This window comes from Mustela lutreola, chromosome 15, assembly GCF_030435805.1.
Source record: "Mustela lutreola isolate mMusLut2 chromosome 15, mMusLut2.pri, whole genome shotgun sequence".
Taxonomy (NCBI): Eukaryota; Metazoa; Chordata; class Mammalia; order Carnivora; family Mustelidae; genus Mustela; species Mustela lutreola.
Genome location: NC_081304.1, coordinates 12,759,656 through 12,783,398, shown reverse-complemented (window position 1 = coordinate 12,783,398; position 23,743 = coordinate 12,759,656). Strand labels below are relative to the sequence as shown.

General features: G+C 48.3%; 1 protein-coding gene across 1 annotated transcript in view; it reads right to left on the bottom strand.

Annotated features, from left to right (window-relative positions):
* The window catches only part of PRKCA (protein kinase C alpha), a 393,909-nt gene that overhangs the window by 109,429 nt on the left and 260,737 nt on the right, over positions 1-23,743 (bottom strand). The window contains exons 4-5 of the mRNA XM_059148178.1: positions 17,186-17,297; positions 13,646-13,774 (exon numbers count right to left, since the gene is read on the bottom strand). Coding sequence (XP_059004161.1) covers positions 13,646-13,774; positions 17,186-17,297 — 241 coding nt within the window. The remainder of the gene's footprint in view (positions 1-13,645; positions 13,775-17,185; positions 17,298-23,743) is intronic.

Genomic DNA, 23,743 nt, shown 5'->3' with positions numbered 1-23,743 from the left:
ATGGAAACAACAGTCCATTAGCCTTTGCCTCTGGAGTCTTTGGAGAGGGAGCTAAAATATAATAAACCATCGCCCCCCTGCCCCCGGTCTATCGGCTGTATCACCGCACTCTTTAATCTGAAAATACAAAGCTGCCCACAAACATTAATTAAACTTGTGATGTCAGGGCTAAGAGTTTTTCACCTGGAAAAGCTAGACGTTCTCATTACCACTGGGATCTCTCTGATCGGGTCCATCTGTCCAGGGTGACCGCCCCAATGTCACCACATGTATCAAACCTAGCAAGAGACTAAATTCATTCTGAAAAAGACTGCGGCTGAGTCTGTCGGGTGTCAGACTTTTCATCCAGTTTAATAACCAGCGGCCTGTGTAACCGCAGAGCCACGGGGCTACGACAGCCACGGAGCGGGAAAGACTGCAAGCAGGGAGATTCAGCAGGAAGGCAGTCCGCACCGCTGGGCCCACGGGTCAAAGACGAGCCACGGGATGAAGATGGCAGGAGGGCCTCAAGAGGTGGGCGTTTGGGATCCAAGTGCTTTGGGGAGGACAGAGTAGAGGGGGGGGGACCTGTCATTCGGAGCATAACCACCCCAGCTGAAAAACCACGCGGGAGACACACCAATTTGCCAACCGCGGGAGGGACGAATGGCAATGATTCATGGATAAAATGTACCTTGCTTTGACTCTCCCCTGCTGAATGGAAGGTAACCTGGCTTCCCCCACCGGGGAGAGGCTGAGAATCCAGAGGCATTGTTAGCGTACCGCCAACTAGTTCATTCTCACAGTTGGAAATGCTCCTGAAAGCAAGGCTCTGGGGGTGGCAGGCCCAGAGCCTGGGGACTAAGCACTCCGCGCAGCCCGCAGACAAAGCTGCCCCGGGGCGGTGGCGGGGGGGGGGGGGCGGGGAGTCATTCCCCGCCACACAGTGCACGGTGCAGGCTGGAGGGTTTTGTCCAGATCCCAGGCCCTCATCAACCGTCCCCAACTTCCTGGCACCTGTTTCTGCCTCCTAGCGGGGACCACGTTCAAAGAACGCTGCTTCCTGGGGGTGCCATCCCGAAGCCTCTCCCCCAGCAGTGCCACTTATACTGGGCACTTGGACGGCTGTTTCACGGCTTCCGCATGAAAGGGGTGATTCAGGGGCTGGGCGGCTGGACCGGACCAACCGAGCCAAATCTATTTTTCCTTTCTCCTTGGCTATTTCTGGAAACCAGCCAGGTCAGGAATCCGTTTTGTTCAAAAGGGACTTGCGAGTCACACCCAACTTTTGTACAGACGTGGAGACACCGAGGTGGCTCTTCAGTCTTCAGTCACCCGGTGGCTGAGTAGCGTGGCTGACAACTCCCGGACAACTTTCTGCATGACCCTGGAGGCCCGTGTATGGTCTTACTGCACCGCCATCACCCTGTCTGCTCAGTACCGCCTCCTGGTCCAGCTAACTGCCCTTCCCCCACTGTGGTCCACCCCCGTCTGTGACCTTGTGCTGCAGCCACGGTCAAGGGGTCCAGAGAGGGCACATGATCCACAGGGAGCCAACGGATCCCTTCCCTGGGACTTAGGGTTGTGCCTGACATGTAGGAGACTCGAAGCCGTAAGAGGCAAAGCTGGAGGACCATCCGGGGCCATGTCTTCTGGAGCACGGGGAGAGCCCAGCTGGCCACGAATGGGACGGGTGACAGTAGTTCACAGATAGAAGAGGGATTATAAGCTCGCCCCTCCTGCTCGTTGCTTCCAGGGTCTCACAGCTTTCCCACCCTTGAGTTCTAGCAGATAGCCCAGACTTTTCAGGGATAATTCCTTCTCCATGAGTGGGCTGAAGTTTGGTTTGGTCCCTTCCAACCCCACACACCCTACACCCAGCTGTCACGTTCCCTTATTTTTTCTTCACCTCTAGAACAAAGAGCTTGGGCCACACTGGTGGTTTTGAAAGTGTCCCCCATTCTCCTCGTGGGTTGAGGAGGAGAAGGGACGTGGGGGACACATCCTCATTCCCTTCACCCAGAGGAGCTCTGTTGAATGGGACTATCACGGCCAATAAGAGATCCCTGGAAGGCGTCTGCCATTCAGACTCGTCTGAACGTCACCACGCCCGACGCTTCACGCTCCTCGTCCAGTTACAGACTTGCTGGAGCCCCCAGTTCGGTCAGTTCCTCAAGAGGGAACACGCTGGTTGGCCTCAGCAGGCAGCTCTTTCTCTCTGAAACGTACACCCAGCAGCAGAACGCCAGCGCTGTGGGGACCCTCGGGATTGGTACAATGAAGTGCCTTTGTATGAATCTGCATATGGGGAAAGCAAACCCAAGAGAGCTGAGGACAAGGTGCTGGAATCTTTAGGGTTCATATTCTCAGCTTCAAATACAACCGTTCCCTTCCCAGAGCTCTTTCCATCCTCAGAGCGCAGGTTCCAGGGCGTTCCTGGGTCCTGCTCGGTAGGTACAGTCAAGGAAAGGCAAATGACAGCTGGGGTTAGGTTTTCCGGCTGCGACTGGAATCTTCTAGTGGTTCTAGTTACGTCACGAACAAGTCCCTACAGGAAGAGTCAATGTGTCAATAAATGATGTACGCTGGTGCATCGAACTGTGGAACTTCAGTGTGGCCACAACAAAACTCTTCCCAGAGAAACAGTCCCTAAGGTTTACAGAGCATTAGTTAGCGGCGGAGCTGGGAGTTGGTCCCAATCGATGTGACCATAAAGCCAAGAGCACAGTGTCCTCTTAAAACCCTTTTCTTATCTTCTAAACGCAGGCCCCCTGGTACCCCTTCTTCATGCAGAGAGGGTCATTGAATGGGTGCTGAGATTTTTTTCAAAATTATAACGGGCATCCTTCAGAAGTTCAAGGTTTTAAGGATACTGGAGTTCCTGTTCTCATGGGAGACTGAAACGGGCTTCAAGGTCATGCAGAGTAGTGAGCAATTAGACCGATGAGGCTGCGCTGCACTGGTTAGAAAGTGTAGCGCACACACGTTCGGCCCTCGAGGGGAGCTGCCCACCCACAGAGTCTTCCGTGGGTACTCACCCACGCAGCCCATCGACTGAGACTGGCAATACACAGCCTAAGAACCAGGTCCTGCCCACCCTTCGCTCCGGCCGTGGCTGGCTGCAGGCAGCGTGACTTAAGGGGAAGGAGATGTCAGTGTGGTATTTTCCAGAACAAGAGTCCTCCCCCCGCCACCTTCCCGCAGGGTGTTCAGCGAAGCAGACAGTGCTTTTGATTATGTCCCCTGCCTCCAGTGGGTGGAAGCTGGTGAGGCGACACTTTCTGCAATGCCACGTCCCCCAAATTCAGCACCCCCACCTGGCATGCTTTTGTAGGAAGTTTGCCGCGCATCTGTTCCTCCTTCATTATTCTAGGAAAAAAAGGCTTGACTTGGTTTTAAAAGGGACCCTGACTGTCTTTAATTAACCACAAAACTTGCATTAATTACCAAGGAAAATGGGTGGTAACGTACAGCTACTGTTCTGCTCAGTAGAGAGGGTCCCCCGTGGGGAGACACTCTGGAGCAAGGCTTCCACAGGTGGCCATTCCCTACGTTATTCAAACAGGATATTTTAGAAAAACCCCCAGGAGCTAATGTAAGGCCAGCTTTCTCAGGAAATCTGCATTTTTCCCAAATGGAAATGCCTAGAAGCTGAGATGATCATAGTCTGCTGTTTCTCAGCACCATTTTGGTGCTAATAACCAGAGCAAGGGTATATGTGAACTGGAGATTCAAGGCATTTGAAAAAGAACGTTTGTGGGCATTGGAGCAGCTGTGTTGGAAGGAACCAAGAGGCACATCTGCCTCTTCTAGCTGTTCAGTGAACCACTCTTATCTGCTGTGAAGATGAAATGGATCAAAGGAGGAAAGATCTCTGCGTTTATTTTGGGACATTTCTACTGGTGAACCCAATGAACTCTGAACATTCACATTTTCCAAACTTTTGATGGGGGGGTGGGGGGGGGAACCCAAAGGGGAGCATTTATCTGCTCTCCTCTGATTCCCTTAACATCTCCTCTCCCCATCAAAGAGTTAAAAAATAAAGTTCCCATGATGTGATTAAAAAGACATCATTTGCAAACTTCTGATTCTTCACTTGGTGAACGCATTTACTTTCTAGAAGAAGATCAAGTTCCTTGCAATAATTTCATGGCAATTAATCTTGTGCTTAAATGATAATCCTATAATTAGAAGCAATTAAAATCCTGCACAAGAATGACCCGCTCAGTCAAGGACAGTGTCCCTGTATGCTAATGGCGTCGTCTTGAAAGAGGCTCCAGAAATGTTTCTCTCCTCTCCGTCCCCCCTTTCCAGGAATGCAGGCGTTCAAAGCCCAGCTTTAAGAATGCATTTTCACGGCAGGAACCACGGATGCCAAAGTGGTTGGATGACTGAGGGCCCTGTCCAGGATCCAGGGGCTTAAATTAAGATCATCTTAAGCAGGAGACACAGGAGCCGTGTCACTTTGAGCTTGATACCAGGATATTTTAAGACAAAGGCACACACCTCATTAAGAAAATGCCACGTGGGTTTTGCCCTTTGTCTCAGTCTTGCACCACCCATGGACATCCAGTGACTAAGCAGCCAGCGTGGAAAGCTGAGTCTGAGTCGCTGCACAGAGAACCGGGCAAGAGAGCTGGGCGCTAGTTAGTACACTTGACATTGAGCTCAGCCACAGATGGGCCAAGAGGAGCTACCACCCTCAGGATGTAAATAATGACATGTTTCCTTGGAGAGGATGAACCTCCTTCTTGGCTGATACGTGTTTCTCTGAAAGATCTCAGAAGTCACGTGGCTTCACAAATTGGGCTAAAACAGCATTATTTTAACTTGATCCAGATATACAGCCAAAATGGGAAGAGTTGCTTGGATTGGATACAAGAATACACAGTATAGAACCGAGTGATTTTTTTTTTATTCTGTGCCTACTGAGACTTCTATCATTGTCATCTGCTCAACAAACACATCAGCGCACAAATGGGAGGCTCTGGGCTGGATATGAGACGTAAGACACCATCCCTGTCCTGGAAGGGCTAACGGTCTGCGAGAGGGAGATTAACAGGCGGATAAACACAAGTGGAATCACAGTATAGACGTCATAAAGGGTATGGGAGAAGAGTGGTCAATTTTACACACGCTATAAAACGAGAGGAGAGGCTTTGACAAGGTACCCAGAGCGGAGTGTTAAAAGGGTGCTCCCGAGGGAGTGGGGGATGCGGCATAACCAAGGGGGTGGAGGCGCGAAAGAGCCTGCCCGCTGGCCAAACAGCACGGCCTTCTTTACAATTGGAACACAGAGTGTTTGGGGCAGGGGAGGCACCAGGAATAAGGACTAAGCCAGGCAAAGAACTGTCTGCTGAAGGGGAGACACACAGATAACGGGGCATCTGATGTTTAGAAGGATTCCATCAAGAAAGGAGACAGAGTAGATAAATCCCTTGAAAACATGCCAAGAAGTCATCACCTCGACACCACCCCCCACTGGAATGGGGCAGCCGGTGGGCGCTCATCCTTACAAGCTACTACTCCTCGTCCGCTCGGAGACCGCGCCTATTGTCTTTTGCAAACTCGTCTGCAAATGTTAAACACCAGCAAACGGAAGGCTTGTGACTGCCGGAGATGGGTTCTTCCAAGACTGTGGGAATGGGAGAGCGAGGACGAGTCTGCAACGGGAAAGAACCAGGGCCCAGAAGGAAACACCGGGGATGGCAGGGTGAGAAAGGGCGGGGGCAGGACCCATGGGTGGCCGAGCCGCGCACGGGGGCAGGACCCATGGGTGGCCGAGCCGGGCAGCATCGGGACACATCCCCAGTGGGTGTTCGTTTCCATCCTTCTTTGCCCATGTTAATTCTTTCTCAGCCAGCGTCCCTGCTGCCATTGTCTAAGCCCTGGGGGATGGACGCAGTGGGAAAGGACCACAGACCCTCACTGGCAAGAATGCCCATGGCCCCACAGTAATTAGAGGGGCCGCAGGACAGCACAGAGCAGTCTCACCTGGGAACTGGGAACGGGAAGTTGCAAACACCTGGGCACCAGTAAGAGCCACATCTGCGCTAGCACACGGTCTTCCCTCGGCAGGGCCAGGGGCTGGCTGTGGGGAGGGGGTGGGAGGCACATGCCTGGGAGCTGGGGTGGGGTGTTTTCCACTTAGCAGCTGTGTGACCTTGGGCAGGCCTGGGAGCTCATCTGGCCTGCTTCCTCCGTTACAGAACGAGCATAGTGATCGCCCTTTTCTCAAAGCATTGCTGTGATGAATCCATACATACATTCATCACAACATAGAAAGACTTCTAGTCAGGGCCTGGGATGTGGAAGGTACTTAAATGGATGCTGGTTTCTCTTCTCACAGGACCCAGGCACTCAAGGAACACCAGACGCTTCTCTGGTTCGCTCTCATGTCTCCTTTTCCACATTTGCTGCTCGTGTTCTGACTGGCTGGCAGTCCCCTGGCATCCGCATCGGGAGCTCTGATGTTAGCTCACCTGTGGGCTTCCTTCCGGCCGAGAGCAATCTCTACAGGCAGCAACGAAAGGTTCTAACTTATCATTGCCCGACATCCTGGAGGTTTGGTGTGAACAATTTCAAACCGACAGTGGAGTCGAAAGAACAGCACATCAAACACCTTACATACCCTTCCCCCTAAACTCTGTCTCTCTGTCCATCTATCCATCTCTCCCTCCACCCATCCGTCTATCAAGCCATCTAACTATTTTAGATTCGTTAATTAGGGTTTTGCTACAGCTTTCTGCACGTACACATATTTCCAGCTTTTTGGGTTTTTGTTTTGTTTTGCTTTTGTTTTTAACCGAACCATCCATTTGTGGGCGATCGGCAGACATCAGCACTGTGCTTCCTAAGTGCATCACCATGATCATCCAGAAATTTCACACTGGATTATCTAAAACATTATCTAAAACACTGTTCAAGTTCACCCCCTTCCCCACCACTGTTATCCAAAGCCCTTTATGGCTGTTTTCTTAGGTCCAGGATCCAATCCCGTGTTACCCAGGTTTCACCTGGTTGCCACGTCTCCACGTTCCTAACTCAAGAACGGTCCCCTTGACTCTTTCTGTTTCTTGGGATGGTGGCACTTCTGAAAAGTCCAGAGTGGCTAACAAACACAGAATTTCCCAATATCTGGATTTCTCTGCTTCCCTCTCCTCCACTCTCATGATTAGATTCAGGTTATAAGATTTTGGCAAAAATACTTGATAGGTAATACCCTGTTCCTTCTGTTACACCATGTGAGGAGACCCAGACTTTCAGCCTGTCGTACGGGGGATGCCGAGTTTGGTCACTCAGTTACAGCGGCAAATGTCCAATGGGGACCGGAACAACACAGGAAAACCTCCAATCCAAATGACAGTATTCTGACCAGTCAGCCTTAGTGGGGTATCACCTAAGGGTTTTTAAAAACTGTGATAAAATCGTGGACTTTATGGAGCAGATTTATTCTCAGAGTTCATGGTATCTGAATTCTGAAATTCTGCTGCGCGTAATGTGGGGCAGAGAAAATAAGGAAACTCCCTGATGGCATCCAGATCCAGAGATCCAGAGGGCGGTGAAGCAATGAACCAGGACTGGGGAAGGCAAAGGAAGAGCCCCGAGCTATGACCAGAGTGGGAAGCACGACTGTAGAGTCATGACCTCTGTCTGCTGCATGAGTGGAGACAGAGTGACACCCCAGAAGCCGTGAGCACCCCAGCACCCAGAACTTGGGTTCTTATTTCTCAGTTTAAAAAAAAATGCCCAGGGGTACCTGGGGATATTAAGTGCAAGGTGGGTTCTTCCATTCCAGAAAGAAAGGAAGTGCTAAAAGAAATAAAAAATAAAACAAACCTCACAGGTTATGTCAAAAGGACACAGAGAGAGTTTGAAGGAGCTCCCACTGGCTATATACTGAACAATCTGAACATAAAAAAATGGGCGGTAGGAAAGAACTCACGAGCCCAAATTGCTATTTTAAAAAATGCAGGGGAGGGATGCCTGGGTGGCTCAGTCAGGTAAGTATCCGACTTTTGATTTCAGCTTAGGTCTTGATGTCAGGATTGCGAGTTCGAGCCCTACTGGGCTCCACACTTCACACATTTAAAAAAATGTAGTTGAGGGCGCCTAGGTGGCTCAGTGGGTTAAGTCTCTGCCTTCGGCTCAGGTCGTGATCCCAGGGTCCCGGGATTGAGCCCCACATCGGGCTCTCTGCTCAGCAGGGAGCCTGCTTCCCCCCCTCAACCCCCCACCTGCCTCTCTGCATACTTGTGCTCTCTGTCTATCAAATAAATAAATAAAGTCTTTTAAAAAAAATGTAGGGGAGAGGTAAAGGAAAAGCTTTTCTTTCCGGTGAATACATCGATGGTAGAAGGAACTACAGAACTGGACCATTACCATTGTGCAACCATCAGTGTAATAACTGGTTACAGATCATCCACGGATGCTAAAGCCACTGGGTGGCAGGTTGCTGGTCTCCAAGTACGACACCCAGATTCCTTATTATTCATAAACAGCAGAGGGTTCCTTTGTAGCAGGGGCCTCTGATGAAAATACCGGAACTAGGTGGTCAAGCGCAGTGTCACCAGTAATAGGCTGTCTGGAGATACTCGAGGGTAAGCAGCTTCTTGCTGACCTCTTTCTATCCCAGCCCACAGACCAGCTACACCAGCTGCATCACCTCCCATGCGCCCGAGAGCTGGGTCCAAATCCCACAGCCGAGATTTTCTTTCATAGGAATTACCTCTGAGTAATACCTTTCCCTTCAAGCAAGCAGTTCGGTCCAACTCTTTGCTGGCAGCCCCACGCTGATGATTATAGTCCATGAGCCTGTCTGCCATGGGGAAAAAGCATCCCTGGAAAGCTTTTAGGCAACCAGTGGGCTACCTGCTCTGCCCCCTTTCCCAGCACTGACAAAGAAAAGCCGAGGCTCACTGTGAACCTCGGGGTGAGGTCCGGGTTTCAGGCTAGGAGACAGATGCCCGATCTTTGCAAACACAGTCACCTGGAACTGAAAATCCCTGTTTGAAAAAGAAATACTTAAAGCCCATACGACATGACCCCTAAGAACCGTACAACCTATAAACTGGGAGGACTAGAGCCTTGATCTCTTGAAAATGGAAAGGAATTTCCCTCCAATTCTCCACACCTCACGCTCTGAATTCCCCGCGTCCTGGACTGTGTGTTTTCCGAACATAGCAGTGCCCTCCAATGGCTCTGCACCTTTATCTGAAATGTCCTCCCAGCATCCCGGTCCCTGGCTGAGCGGAGGTCTCAGCAGCTTCCCCGCCTGGCAGGGGAGGCTCTGCTCTCCCCAACGCCCGCTGCACTTAAAGGCACCTGGCATGCCACCCAGTGGTCCCTTTTTCATGTCTTAGTCCATTCCCTCCCCCGACCCCTTCAAAGACCACACATTCTACAATAAGGGCCATATCTTAATTATCTTTGCTTCCTTGGCACCTTGAGAGAGCTGAACACATGCTCAATAAATGTATAATGAAGGGGTGATCAAAAAAATCAATGATTGTGACCCAAAGCTGAGTCTCACTGCCGTGACTCTGTAGGCTCTATAAGATGGAACCAGGACACACAGAGGCACTATTACTGCTTCATCGCAATGCCATGACGAACAACAAGTCTCGATGGCTGGGGAGGTAAGACATGGGCACCGAGGGGCAAACTTCCCTAGAAGGCAGACCCACTGAGGAGGATGTGACCCGTCTGCTGCAAGGAGCCTCAGATCCTGCCCCAAGCCCTCCCCTCCCCTACAGGACCCGCTGGAGAACTTTGAGCTCTGCACCAAATAAACCACCCAGAGTATTTGAGAAAAATGAGACTCTTCTGCAGAATAATCTATTTGTGGGAGACATGTGCTCCTGGAGCAGCTGTAAACCATGATATTTTTTCCATTTACTTACAACATTAAATTGAAAATTTGTTCCCATGAGGGAATTTTTTTTTTAACCACTCCTCCAAAAACCAAATAAAAAAGCACAGAAGAATGTAGAAAACCTATTAAAATCGCATATTGAGAGAAATAAAAATGACACTGTTCAGATAACATCAGCACCACTGCCCCGAGGCGAAAAATAAAAATATACCATGAAAGTGGAGGCCTTTCCCACAAATACCGCGCCAATCTAGAAAGGAAATTCATCTCTAATTTCGAAAGGCCGGTTTCTATCCCAAAGCAGGAGTCTGTTGGGAGTTTGATTTTACTTTGGGAATTATGGTCCATGTGAGCGGTTCTGCACAGGTAAAATAAAGCTGAGCTAACCTAACCATCAACAGGGCCATGCAGGGGTAAGACGCATTCTCCAAGGTACCACTTGCATTTGGACATAAGCTTGGCTACTACCCATGGCTCATTCTTTATACCTGCCCCTCATTAAAGCCAGGCTGCTTCCGCCACTCCATCTGGGCTCTTTACTGCAACTTTCCTCCCCCTGCCTCTCAGATCTCTGCGGGTCTCAGCCCGCTTCTCCACGATGCACCGTTCAGCACACACATAATCGAACGCTTAACTTTGCATGCACTTGGCTTTTCCATTAATTCCTTCATGAGTTACTTTTTTGCTCCCTTGGTTTTAATCTCGCATTGGGACTTTCTGGACCCCCAGAGAACCTGTGGAGTGCTGAACAGGGGTTTGGTGACTATTTATGGGTTTGCTATTATTCGAAAGGAGAGTCTTTAATTAATACGAGAGAGCTGGCGGGGCGGGGGGTTCACAGCCTTGGGGCTAAAAGCCAGGGGTTGGGAGATGGACATAGACTCAAGCTCCAGCACCATCACTTTCTACCTTATACCTCGGAACAATTTCTTCCTCTCAGCTCATTTGCACATCTCAAAATTGAGAATAATAATAGCACTTTATGGCACTATTGGAGGGGCCAATGAAACAAGGAATAGAAAGCACTTAGCACAAAGAAAGTTCCAGTCTCATGAAGAGTAAGTACACACCAAGTACTCAATGCATGTTAGCTATTGTTGACTTGGCTTTGTATTACTGGTAGTCTTTTCATACTGCAATAAGAGAAGTCTGATGTCTTCTCTTTGGCTCTTTAAAATAATTTCTAGTAACTATAAGTATACAGGTACCTATGTTTTTTTTTTTTTTTAACAAATTTAAAATGTATCTACTTTGAGGGGCGCTTGGGTGGCTCAGTCGGTTAAGCATCTGCCTTCAGCTCAGGTCAGGATCCTGGGGTCCTGGGATCAAGTCCCACATCAGGCTCCTTGCTCAGCTGTGGGGAGTCTGGCCCTTAACCCCGCTCATGCTCAGTCTCTCTCTCTCTCTCTCTTCTCCCTCAAATTAAAAAAAAATCTTTAAAAAAGAAAATAAGAAATAAAAATCTGTCTACTTTGATACTTACCCTATGGTTATAGAAGAATATTAATTCTGGGGGTCAGGAGGACTAGGTGAAGGGGACCCTGTACTATTTCTGAAATTTTTTTTAATTTGGACCATGAGCTCCATCTGTTATGGCTTATTATTTATATTTGTGTTCTCACTACATCCAAGTTAATTCTGATTCTGATAACCTACAATTATTCTCAAATAAAAGCTTTAGACAAATCATTACCTATTCGTTACTTCCTTGAGCTTGGGTTTTCATACTTAGGATTAGACTTCCCTCACACAAATTACAACCATATTTTATTTTATTATTATTTTTTTTACAACCATATTTTAAACATGGATTTGCTATGGACTGAATTATGTGTCTTCCCAGAATTCATATGTTGAACCCCTAACCCTTACTCTTTAATGGGAATCCTGGACCCCTTGAATATGGGGCCTTTGGGAAATAATTATATCCCAACAGTGGGACCCTCTTGATGGGATCAGTGTTCTTATAAGAAGACACACCAAAGCGCTTGTTTCCTCTCTCTTTCCATCCCCAAGTGAGGACACAGCTAGACAGTCATCTACGAACCAGAAAGGATAGTCCTCACGGGAAACCAAATTAGCAGCTCCTTGATCTTGGACTTTCAAGCTTCCACAACTGTGACCAATGAATATTTGTGTTTAAGCCACCCGGTCCATGGTATTTATGACAGCAGCCAGAATTAAGACAATGTTACAGTTCTTATTGATACTATCATTGAAATATATTATCTCTGCTTGTAGCAATTAAACATCCAACTATTAAATGTACCACCTGCTTGACTTTGGGCCAGTCACGTAAGTTCTTGATGCCTCCATCTCTCAAGTCAGGATAACCAAGTAAACGACCACTTAGGTTTAGAGAAGTTAACTACATGTCCTGCTCAGAAAGTGACCCTTTTGTGGGGACCACTCGTGTTGGCTGGTGTTGCCATTGTCATTAACCTCTTGCTGGATTCACGTTCTTAGAGCAGAGCTCAATCTATGCAAAGTATTTTATTTTTAATTTTAATTTTTATTTATTTTTTTTCCCTCCCGCATCTATGCAAAGCATTTTAGATGGATTCTCAATACCCTTGACCTAGATTGTTGCTCTAAGTTAGACTCGTTGGCTTTTGAGTGTGGAAAACCTATGTCTAACTCAGTGAAGGGTGCTGTCCCCTAGGATGATCCTGCAGAATCATGAATCTAATTCAGCTCTTGGCCACGACGGGGTAATGAGGACAATACTTGCTGTGCCTGTGTGACGGGACCTGCCCTTCCTCTTCCGTGTACCCTGTGCCCCCACCCCAGCTGGGAGCCTCTGGGGACTCAGAGAAGACCATGGAAAGCTCAAAGCTGCAAATCAGCCCCATACGGCTGCTGCTTTTATTACAGGAGAAGGCACGGGGCCGGTCCAGCGTGCGGCGTGCCCTGCTGCGTTCACACACACACGAGGGCTGACTGTTCAGACACTCTTGCCAGGGCATTCTTGCCTCTCAGTGGGCTTTGCCCCTCACCGTGAAGCTCTGAATGGTTCCCTGCGAGGTCTATTGTACTGCCCACAGCAGCGGCTTTATAAAGTGTTGGAAAAACAGGGAAACCTTTAGCCAACAGGCATTCTAACCTTCTGCTTCCGAAGCCCTTGGCACATACTGCTTTATGGTCATTTTCTCCTAAGCTATGTGCTCTCCGCACACCCCCCGCCCCCCATCCCCCAGGACTCTGGCAAGGTGGCAGCCTTCTCAGAGAACAAGTGTCAGGTTGGGGCACTGGTGGCCACAAGAGGGGCCCTGGCTGTCAGCCTGGAGGACAGAGTGGTCCCTACTGACAGCGTGGCAGGGGTGCAGGAGCAGTGGTCTGAGGAAATGAACTTCCCTGACATTCTCTACAGTGACATGCTCAGCCCCATGCCGAACACGGGGGAAGCGTAACCAGAGAACCTGAGGCGGTTTATCGTTGGTGTCACCCTTAGCGTGGGCTGAGCAGGTGGCCGCAGCCTGATGCCATGACACACAAGGGCCACCCGTACACCTCCCCCCTGCTTCCTTGTCCCCCCCCTGGCACCAGGGGACAGCACACGGACCAGGTGTCAGAGTTCCCCAAGCCACACGGCAGTTAGGACTCAGGATGGCCCCTGCGTAGCTGGGGAGTCAAGGCGGATGGCGTGGTCTCCGGCGGGGGGGGGGGGGAGACGTGTTCGTGGGAAATCGGGGGTTCTGCATCTGAGCGTCTCTGAGGCAATGGCGCACCCGACCTTGACCCGAACGCCCGCAGAGGAGCTGCGAGCCTCACCCCTCGGCGGGCACGTCTTACCGGTGACGTGGAGCTTCTCGTCGGTGACCTCGGCCTTCAGGTAGATGCGGCCCCGCTTCTCCGTGTGGTCCATCCCACAGAGGCTGGGCACGTTGATCACGCACTGCTTGTGCACGTTCATGTCACAGGCTGCGAATGGGGACAGTGGAGGGTGAGGCTGGCCGACGGGCTCACGTCAGTGTTGTGGTGTGCGAGCGCAAGTGCCGGGGAGCTACCCTCTAACTTGAGACGTTGCTATAATGTTTTCGGTGACACGGAGAACTGTTAGCAGATGTCCCTTACAACACAGGCTTCATGTGAATAACAATATCCTTAAAATACCCGTGCCATATTTGTCCAATCTTAACCAAAGCGAAATCCCCTGGCCTGCTCGTTCATGCTTCAGATATTTAACACCAGGCAAAATTCACACAGGTAAATGCATACAAAGCCCAGGCCAATTAATATTGCATGTATGCAGAGGGGAATTATATGCAAATTTTAAACAGAGGATATTTGTTGCCAAAGAATATCTTCTGCCCGTCTGAGCTTACTGTTTGGGAAGGGTGAGACTCTGTGGACTGAGTATAGGAAAGTCATAAAATTTCTTTCCTTTAGTTAACTCTGTATTTTCATGAAGGCTTAAGTACCTTGCCTTTTTTTTTTTTTTTTCAGAACTTTTATTTGAGATTTTAAACCTGTCTGCAAATCTTTAAATATTATTCTAAGTAAAACAAACACACGCCTGGCATGATAAGCCATTCCCTACCAGCTGACATTACGTGGGTGAGCCAGGGAGGAATGAAAAGATCAGTCTCTGCACAGTGAACCAAGGAAACCCCGAAAAGAATCCTGTGTATTGTCCCTGTTCCTCCAGGATTCCCAGAGGAGCCAGGGCCACTGGAATCCTCACACGCCCACGACAGGACGTGACAAGGCTCTTCGGTAACCTTCAAGGTAGAGCCCACATGCTCATTTCCTTTTCAGTGTTTAACGTGGTGAGGCAGATTGCCAAAAGCATCACAAATAATGCATATTTGCTAGGATTCGATATGGGAAGCAGGATAACGCACCCAATGAGGAAAGAATCATCCTTGTCTCCACCAGTGTGGATCGTGCTTGCGTTTCTGTTCCCAAACTGTGCCCCAGCTTCTCGCAGCGGATAGAAAGGGACATCTGCTGTGTTGTAAGGGACATCTGCTTCTTGACAAGGTGGGCTATTGACGGGACCTGTGTTCACCAACTCCTGGCTTCAAGTGCTGGGGCAGAATTGCAACTTCAAAGAAATGAATGCCAGCCTCTCCGGGAGGGAGAAGCACCATGGGGTGGGGAGCAGGGGAGGTGGGAGCGCCCTGGGTTGTATTCTTGTCTTGGCACCACCATGACTGGCTTTTTGATCTTGGGAAGTTCAAGTGCTCTCTCTGATTCTGTGACCTGCCCTGCAAACTAAAAGACAGGTATGGACAGGGGGTAGCTCCTGTCTTTGCTCTGCTAAGCAGAGTTGTATATGGCATTCTGACCCTGCCACCTGTGAAGGCAGAGGGAAAGGTTTCTTGTCTGCAGAAGGGAAGGGAGGGGCTGGGCTCCTGGCACCCATCTGCTTCTCGGCCTCCCTTGAGGAAGGAGCACAGGCAGCAGCCCCAGAGGCCCTATGACTCCAAGGACAAGAGTTTAAAACAAAAGAAGACAAAGCAAAAAGCACTGGTCCAGGTTAGTGGTTTTCAACTTTTTTTTTTTTAAGTAATGGAACCCATTTTTCAAATAAAATCTTAAGCAGAGTCCTAACACATAAACCAGATAAGTGTTAACTTCATCAGCAAAAAGTCAGTAGATCAATGCAAATTGATACATTTATTACAAAGACATTCATCGATCACCCATAAAGCCCTTGGATCCAAATAAAATTTTGAAACCAGCTGTCTCCATCCTGCACTCACTTCTGCTCTCTCTTAGCGCTGTCCAGCTCCATAACAGGAGAGTACCTAGAAAGGCTAAACACTGCCCAGCAACGTGCAGGCTGGCGGACTCCTTGGGGAAGTGGACGTGGCGGGAGAAACGTGGTTACACATTCTGCCCAACCAGTGAAGCTGGCAACGGTGTTTACACCGTCTCCTCCAACTAGTCAAGCTCCAGTGGGTCACACATTCAAGAATTCACTTGTGTCCCGTGGTTTTAAAAGAGTTAAAAGTAGATTTACAAATGCACTTAGGATTCGCACTCGCAGAACCCCTGAAAACCATGTCTTTGGAGCACAAGGGCTTCTCAACTCAGAGAAAACGACTGGTCTGGATCATCACAGAGGTTTTGTTTAGACTGTAAAATCTGACAGCTTCCAAGGTAAAGGACCTCTGTGTGCTGAGAAACTATTCATCTGCTCTATAATGTTCCTTTCATCTTGATTTTTATATACACGTTGTCTTTGCCCCATGTAGCATATGCCTAGAAAGCTTTGGCCATAGTAGAAGGAATTAATGAATGGCAACATATTGACATTTCCATAACACGTCCCTGTCGACTAGAAAAACAGGTTCAGTAATTACTTTTTTTTTTTTATCTTGAAATTATACATTTTTATTTAAACATGTAAATGGGGGGCGCCTGGGTGGCTCAGTGGGTTAAGCCGCTGCCTTCGGCTCAGGTCATGATCTCAGGGTCCTGGGATCGAGTCCCGCATCGGGCTCTCTGCTCGGCAGGGAGCCTGCTTCCCTCTCTCTCTCTCTCTGCCTGCCTCTCCATCTACTTGTGATTTCTCTCTGTCAAATAAATAAATAAAATCTTAAAAATAAATAAATAGACATGTAAATGGCCTGGGAAATCTTATAAGAATTATCAACGTAAAGAGTTTCCAGGTTTGTCTGCCTTTCTACCTGGCGCTTGAGGATGATACATACAGAACAGAAAGGGAGGCATGCAGAGGCTGATGCCATCCTTGTCCGTGGACTTCGGGGGTTCCCTCTCTGACTGGCCTGATAGAAATCTGGTCTGTCCGTGAACGTGCAGGAGGGCGAGTGAAATTCGGAGGTCTGGTTTTCATTTTCATCGTAGTTTCAGTTTTAAGGAGAGCCTACTGGATTTTTCCACAGTCCACCCACTAATTAGAGACACAGGAAGATAATGACTATGGTGGCTGAGCTTATTTTGAAGCCGAACCAAATGTGGAATCTGGAGGTGGGGATTCTTCTTTCAACACATGGCATTTGCTTTGGGGTTTGACTATCCTGTATTTTACAGTGACTGAAGATTTCCACCACAAAAAAAACACACACACACACACAAAAACCCAGCACTAACTTCGTTTATAAATCGGGTGGGGTTGATGTTTTTTTTTGTTTGTTTGTTTGTTTTTGATGTTGGTTCACAATTAGGCAAGTAAGGATTTTAATAGATGAGTATTTTGACGGTGGAGCGGTCCTACACTTTTTTTTTGGTGTGGTACGTATTTGAATGAGTTCTTTTATTGATGAGTGGACCTGGAAAAGGTCCGGAAGCTGAGGTGCTCTTGAAAACCTGGGGTATCAGCTGCAGAGCCTCACCATCTACTGGAAAAGAAAACTTACTTACTGTCACATTTCATCCCTTGATGGATAAGTCCGTACAGCAAGGAGCCACAGTGATCACAGAAGGTGGGGCTTCCATAGGTGTGGATTTTGAACTTGTGCTTGCTTCTGGGGTCCTGGTTGGGGGAGAGGAAGCACATTGTTTATTCCATCATCAAAGGAACACATTTTTTGGACAAAGCCAAGGTCAGATCCCACCATTTCCTCCTTGTCCCATGTCCAAGGTTCAATATGAGACTGTATGCTATTCTTTGGGGTAATACAGCAGGGGGTAGGGGAGGGGGAGACTTCATCGCATCATGTTTTAATAGGCTGCCCATTTGGGACCATATAGTAAATACCTGTGTTTCCTTTCTTTTCAGGGTGTAAGTGCACACACCAGGGTTTCCCACTTTGGGACCCAAAGTTGTAAAAGTGCCTGCGGGCAGGCAGGGGGGTTTTAGACGTCGTGGTATCGCGGTATCTGGTGCCCGGCACAGGCTGCAGCTCACGGTGGACACAAAAATCTGAGTGTATTTGTGAACTGAGTGACCCTGGATCCACTCAGTGGTCCTGGGGTGATCTCCTTTTGGGCAAGTTTTCTTGAAATACAGCATTAAGACCAGATATGCAGCCAAACCAACAGAGACCTCTTCCTGCTTCTGCACTATTTCCAAAGCATTATACGCATTTGCATGGGCAAATTCTGGGATAATGAGGTGAAAATTGGAAACGGCACTGAAAGCACACTTTCCCCTAGCCCCCTGCTGCAATTTCATGATCTTCCCTAGCATGGCATACAAATTACTGAAGGTACGAGACCGCGTTCTCTCAAGTAGCCTTTTAGTTCCTCAGTTTGCAGAGTACAGATAAGGAAATCAACATTATACACAGCTGAGTGTCGTAACCAAAGAGCACGGACTCTGCAATCAGACTGCCTGGGTTCGGTCCCCTGGCTACTACCTCCCAGAAGCATGACGTTGGACAAACAACTCATCCCATCCTTTCTGCCTCATCTGTAGACTGGGAAATTAACAGTGCTTATCTTACGGGGCTGTTATGAGGACAAAACAAGTCAGTCTTATTAAATGCAAAGGAGGAGCCATCTATTTCGAACGTGCCTCGTGCCTCTACGTCTTGGACCTCCGTTGACTGACATGCAGAAGCGGAGGGTTGAGCCAAAAGATCTTTAGGTCCTGCCTGAAATATAAAACAATTTCATCCTCAAGTCCATATCAGCATACTTTACCTTACTAAATTCCTCCTCCTGAATCATTCTTTGCGGCCCCATTGGCAGTTAATATAGAGCTGCCATTAACTGAATTTTAAGGAAGACAACAGAGGAGAAGGGTTTGGGGGAAGGGCAGGAGACTAACAGCTCCACTGCAGACTCCCTGAGGCAGACTTCTCCCTCCTGAGCATTTCCAAAGAAAGCTACTCCTAGCTCTCCACCTTCTAAGAGCCTAGGTGCTGGTGGTTTGAGAGCATTTCAAAGGGGATTTTGATTTTGTAAAGTGATTCATCTTTTGGTTGACTCTGAAATCTCAAATCCAAGCCACATATGCCAATGACTTATACAGTTGACCCTTGAACAATGTGGGGGTTAAAGGCATCGACACCCACTCCCACAGTTGAAAATCCATGTATCACTTTGACTCCCTCCCCCACTTGTTGGCTGGAAGGCTGACCAAGAACATGAAACAGTCAATTCACACATATTTTGTATGCCATATGTAGTATATGCTGTAGTCTTACAATCAAGTAAGCTAGAGAAAAATGTTAAGAAAAACATAAAATATATCTAATGTACTATAGAAAATCCGTATGTGTGTGAATCCATGAAGTTCAAATCTGTGTTGTTCAAGGGTCAACTGTAATTATGTTTTAAAAGTCATGAGTTTGAAAATCCTGGAATATTTCAATCATGTACAATAGTATAAAGAACATTACATGAAACACGTATCACTCAGACCTGACAAATTGTATGGTTATCTTCTCTACAGAGACATTAGTGGCCTTCAAAGTCACGTGGGCAGTGAAGAATAGAGCTAGGATTTGACCAATGTTTGCATCTTTAACACGGCTTCTCATCCAAGAGCTTAACAACAACAACAACAAAAATCCACCCAGAATGAAATTTTGGCTCTGAACATTCTTTTTAAAGCAAAGTTTTAGATTTTCAACACATTTCAACAAGATTTTATTTATTTGAGAGACGAAGAGTTTGCGAGAGAGAGAGAGAGAGAGAAAGCATAAGCGAGTGGGCGGGGCAGAGGGCTAGGGAGAAACATATTCCCCTCTGAGCCGGGACACCGACCCCCATAGGAGGCTCCATCTCAGGACCCCAGGATCATGACCTGAGCCAAAGGCAGACAACCTACTAAGTCACCCAGGTGCCCCAATATAACATTTTTAAAAACAAGTCTACCACCTGTTTTATGAATAAAGTTTTACTGGAACACATCTATGCTCATTCATTTATATATTTTCTGTGGCTACAAGGGAAGAGTTGAGAAGTAATGACAGAGCCCACAAAGCCTAAAATGGCTACGAAGCCTAAAATTATTAGCAATCTGGCCCTTACGGAAAACCTCTGCCAATCTCCTCCGGACCATGGTTTTCTCTACATGGCACCAGCATGACCTGGAACTTGTCTGAAATTATTTAGCTCTTCCCCAGACCAATTGAATCAGAAACCCTGTGCAGCCTCAAGCTTCATGTTTCAACAAGCCCTTCAGGTGATCCTAATACTGGCAGGTACGCTCAGGACTGAGAACCACTGCTGGAGGTTACTTGACAAATATCTAGTAAGTGCCTCCTGGACGCCAGGTGCAGATGTGTGTGGGCGATTGGCAATACTGAGTCAGGTCATCAGTTTCCTTCCTAAATGTCCCTTAGGGTGTGAAAAATCAATGTCATCTTTGGGAGATTATCGTCCTTATCAAGGAGTAGCTGTGAGCATGGTCTCAAGCCTGGGTTTAGCCTCCGTGAGAGCACTGCACCAATTTCCAGATGTTTGGCAGAATGTTGAGGGCACAGAACAGTGTCAGTATCCATTAACAGTCCCCATGTTGACAGCAAAGAAAGGAAGCAGCCAGCTTTCCCTGCAGAAGCAAGGCACCAACAACTGACCCTAGATAAAGAACGCACGGCAGCTCGCACTCAGCCCTCTGGAGCCTGTGCGTGCCAGGCGGCTCCGGGGCAGCTATCCTGCCAGTGGGCTATCACACAGATCTCTACTGATGTGGCACACACGCGGCTTGCTTCACTTTTCAGGAAAATCTAAGTCTTACTCCTCCGATCCCCAGATGGCATCTTCAGGCCTCAACCGCGTGGAGGTGTAGGAAGAGAGGAAACCACTGCTTCCACCTCCTGTGGAAGTCTGGAGAATGACCAAGTCCTGGAGTCCTCACGCTCCAAAATCATGAGCAGCCAAGGATTCTCATGTTAATGAGAATCATAGTAACACAATAATAGTAACCCCTGTTTGCTGATCTTCACAGGTGTGCAGGTGGTTTAAAATGGACAGGACCTCTCCTACAGAAGGAGCTTCTACCAGGATTCTGGAGACCTGGGGTTGGACTCTAGTCCTGATACGAACTCAGCAATTTTGGACAAGTCGTGTCACTTATTTACAAAGCAGAAATATCCCTGTCATAGCCCTGGGGATGGGGCCCATCTTTGGGAACGTACGAGATAGGGCTTTGCAAACCCCAAATCCCTAAGTAAATATAAGATTATTACAATTACATTATCCTTGGAAGTAAAGTCCAAGATGCTCAAGGTTTTCCAACAATACTTTAGGGACTTGGATCAGAATGGGAAGGAAGAGGAAAGCTGATCAACTTTGGGGCCCATGGGGGGCTGGATCGGAGGCCCAGTTGGCAAGGAGGCAGGGGACTTCCTCTGAGGTCCTGAGTTCCCGTCCTCTACCCTGGAGTGGCCTTCCCAGGCAAGTGCCCCCCACTGGGTGGTGACACGTGAACACAGAGCCCGTCAAGCCAACCTGCCTGTGTACCACTCCCACCATCAAGACAGCTCATCTCTGTCTCCGCAGAAATGGAATGCAGGAGCACAGACACTCATTTCCAATTGAATTAATCTCACCTTGTCTGACAAAAGAAACCACAGTGTTAGCTAAAGAGCTAGGACTTATGATTTACAGAAGCAACTGTCCTGAAAAGCTCCAGGCTCTTCCTGTTCCTATCCATAGCTGCTAGCTAGTGGCGCGCTTTACTTCTCTGGGCTCTGATTTCCTCATCGGGAATCCGAAGAGACTGGGTCAGCACTTTCAAAGGGGCAGAGTTCCCAGGGCCCACCAGCTGTCAGGAGTGCCCATGGGCTGCTGAGGGCACAGGAGGGAGGCCAGTGCTAAAATACCAGCGTGAAAATAGCCAAATGAGACGATCCCTTTGATTCTTGCTTTGAAGACGAAGACAAACTTTTAATTTTTATCCTGATGTATTTTAAGACTCCCAGCAGTTTGTAAAAATAGTACGGACTGTTCCTATATATGCTCCAGCCGGCCTTCCCCAGGGATAACGTCTCACATAACCACAGCACATCGGCAAAACCAGGACCTGACACCGTGACAAAGCCATTAACCACCCACTTCAGGGTTTCACCAGATCCCGCACATGTACTTCGCACGTGTGTATTATTACTGGATGGCTCATGAACCACACACACTCTTTACCGAACAGAGAATATGCTAGTATTTGCACAAATTCCGGCAGACCATCACCCAAGGAGTGTATTTATCAAACACACAATCTACTGACCAGCTCTTCAAAACAATATGATTTCAGGGCACAGGCTGGGCGAGCACTCACCCAAGTGACGGTGCCAGCCAGGGGGCGTGGCCATCAAAGGTGTGTAAGTCACACGTTTCCAATGGGTGCTGGTAATCCAGGCTTCTCTCGTGTGGCTCCGGCCCTTCCCTCCACCTGGCCCAAACATCTTACACCAAGAGCCCACGTGTGGAAACACCAAACACGCCTCCTCCCGGAAGCCTCTCCAGACTCTCCAGCACCAGTCACAATTTTCCTCTTTCGTCTTGGCCTTCCAAGACACGTGGCTTCTGCCTCTCCTACGCCACCTCCACATCCTACTCCTTACAAGGTTATTACCGTCTACCTCCTCTTTCCGGTTTCCCTCATGGACCACACACTCGTGCGCGTCACAGACACACCCCTGGCAGGCCACGCCACAGAGGCTAAGGGATGGTCCGGGATGGTCCTAAAGCTCCTGCTGAGCTTGCAGCTGGACCAGAACCAAGGCTAGAATGAAGGGTTGCTAGTAACCTTCTCTCCAAGCTTCCTGGAAACTTGAGCAAAAAGGAAAAAAAAAACACACCAGAGTCCTCCAGGACTGCAAAGCCACCTGGATGCCGCAGACAGGCATCTGTCTTGTTTCCCTCTAAAACCATTTGTTTCCCACATGGTGAGCCTTCAGTGAACGTGTACAAAGTCTTCAACAAAGCCTATTTTACCACTGTTCACCTGAGGATTCTAGGTAAAGTCATCCCACAGCGTAGCTATGGTAAGTCTGGCCTCACACTTCAGTGCCCCACACCCCCCACAAATGGCTGGTCTACTCCAAAGCCTTCGGTATTACCAAGTTAGCAACACCTCCCCATTTCATCCAATACATGTACATCTGACTTTTTTTTTCTTTTTTTTAAGAACGTCCCTAGACATTGGCAGCCTCTCATTAAGTGGAGTATGAAACCTACTGTCACCAGTCACAAGCCTGACATATTACAATGAAAGGGGGAGCCACTCAGCTCCGATGTTTCTGTCGTAGATGCGGTTGGGGGAGCGTAAAAGGAGTTTCTGACTCAACCGATTTTCATAGGAACGAATGAAGCCTAACCCACAAATCGAAATCTAAGACCTCTCAGAGGAAAGGAACAAATGGAAATTTCAAGTTCTACCGAAAGCATCTGCTGGTCTGTTTCTCATATGTTAGTTTTAGACTACGGCAACTTAATCAGCTTTCCTTGGAGACGCTGCTCTACATTTCCACCAGGACTTGTCAGTCTTTTGTCAAAATCATCCCAGCCACCGTCCTTATGTGATCTGTTAAAAATAAACCCATGGTTCTCTGCTGCACAAAATTTTGGTACTTTAAATGGCCTAGATGCCTTCTTGTCGTGTTATCTATAACTATCTGGAAGGTGTTCTCCAGGTACGCTTTGAATGGGTGGCCTTCAAGGTTGGCGTCCACCAATACTTGATGTGAAATCTCCAGAGGGTTAAACTCCTCACCTGCCCAAAGGCTGGCAATCAATGATGCCTTTTGATGTTTACATTTGAACAGACATCATTTCAAAAGCCCTTTTCATCTGATGAGTAAAATAATGGCAGGCGTTTGGCTGGAGGTCAGCCTGCATTGAATTTCCCACCGGTATCTGAATGCCTCTGAAATGCCCCCACAGGTCTTTCACAGAGCACCGAAATGGCTGTCGCTGAGGGCCAGAGTCCAGACTTTAAGATGTTCTGGAAAAGATTCTGTTTTTAACTAAGCGAAGCCTGCAGGGTGGCTGCCTTCATCGCCCAGAGCAGTGTGGTTCCTTCAAGCT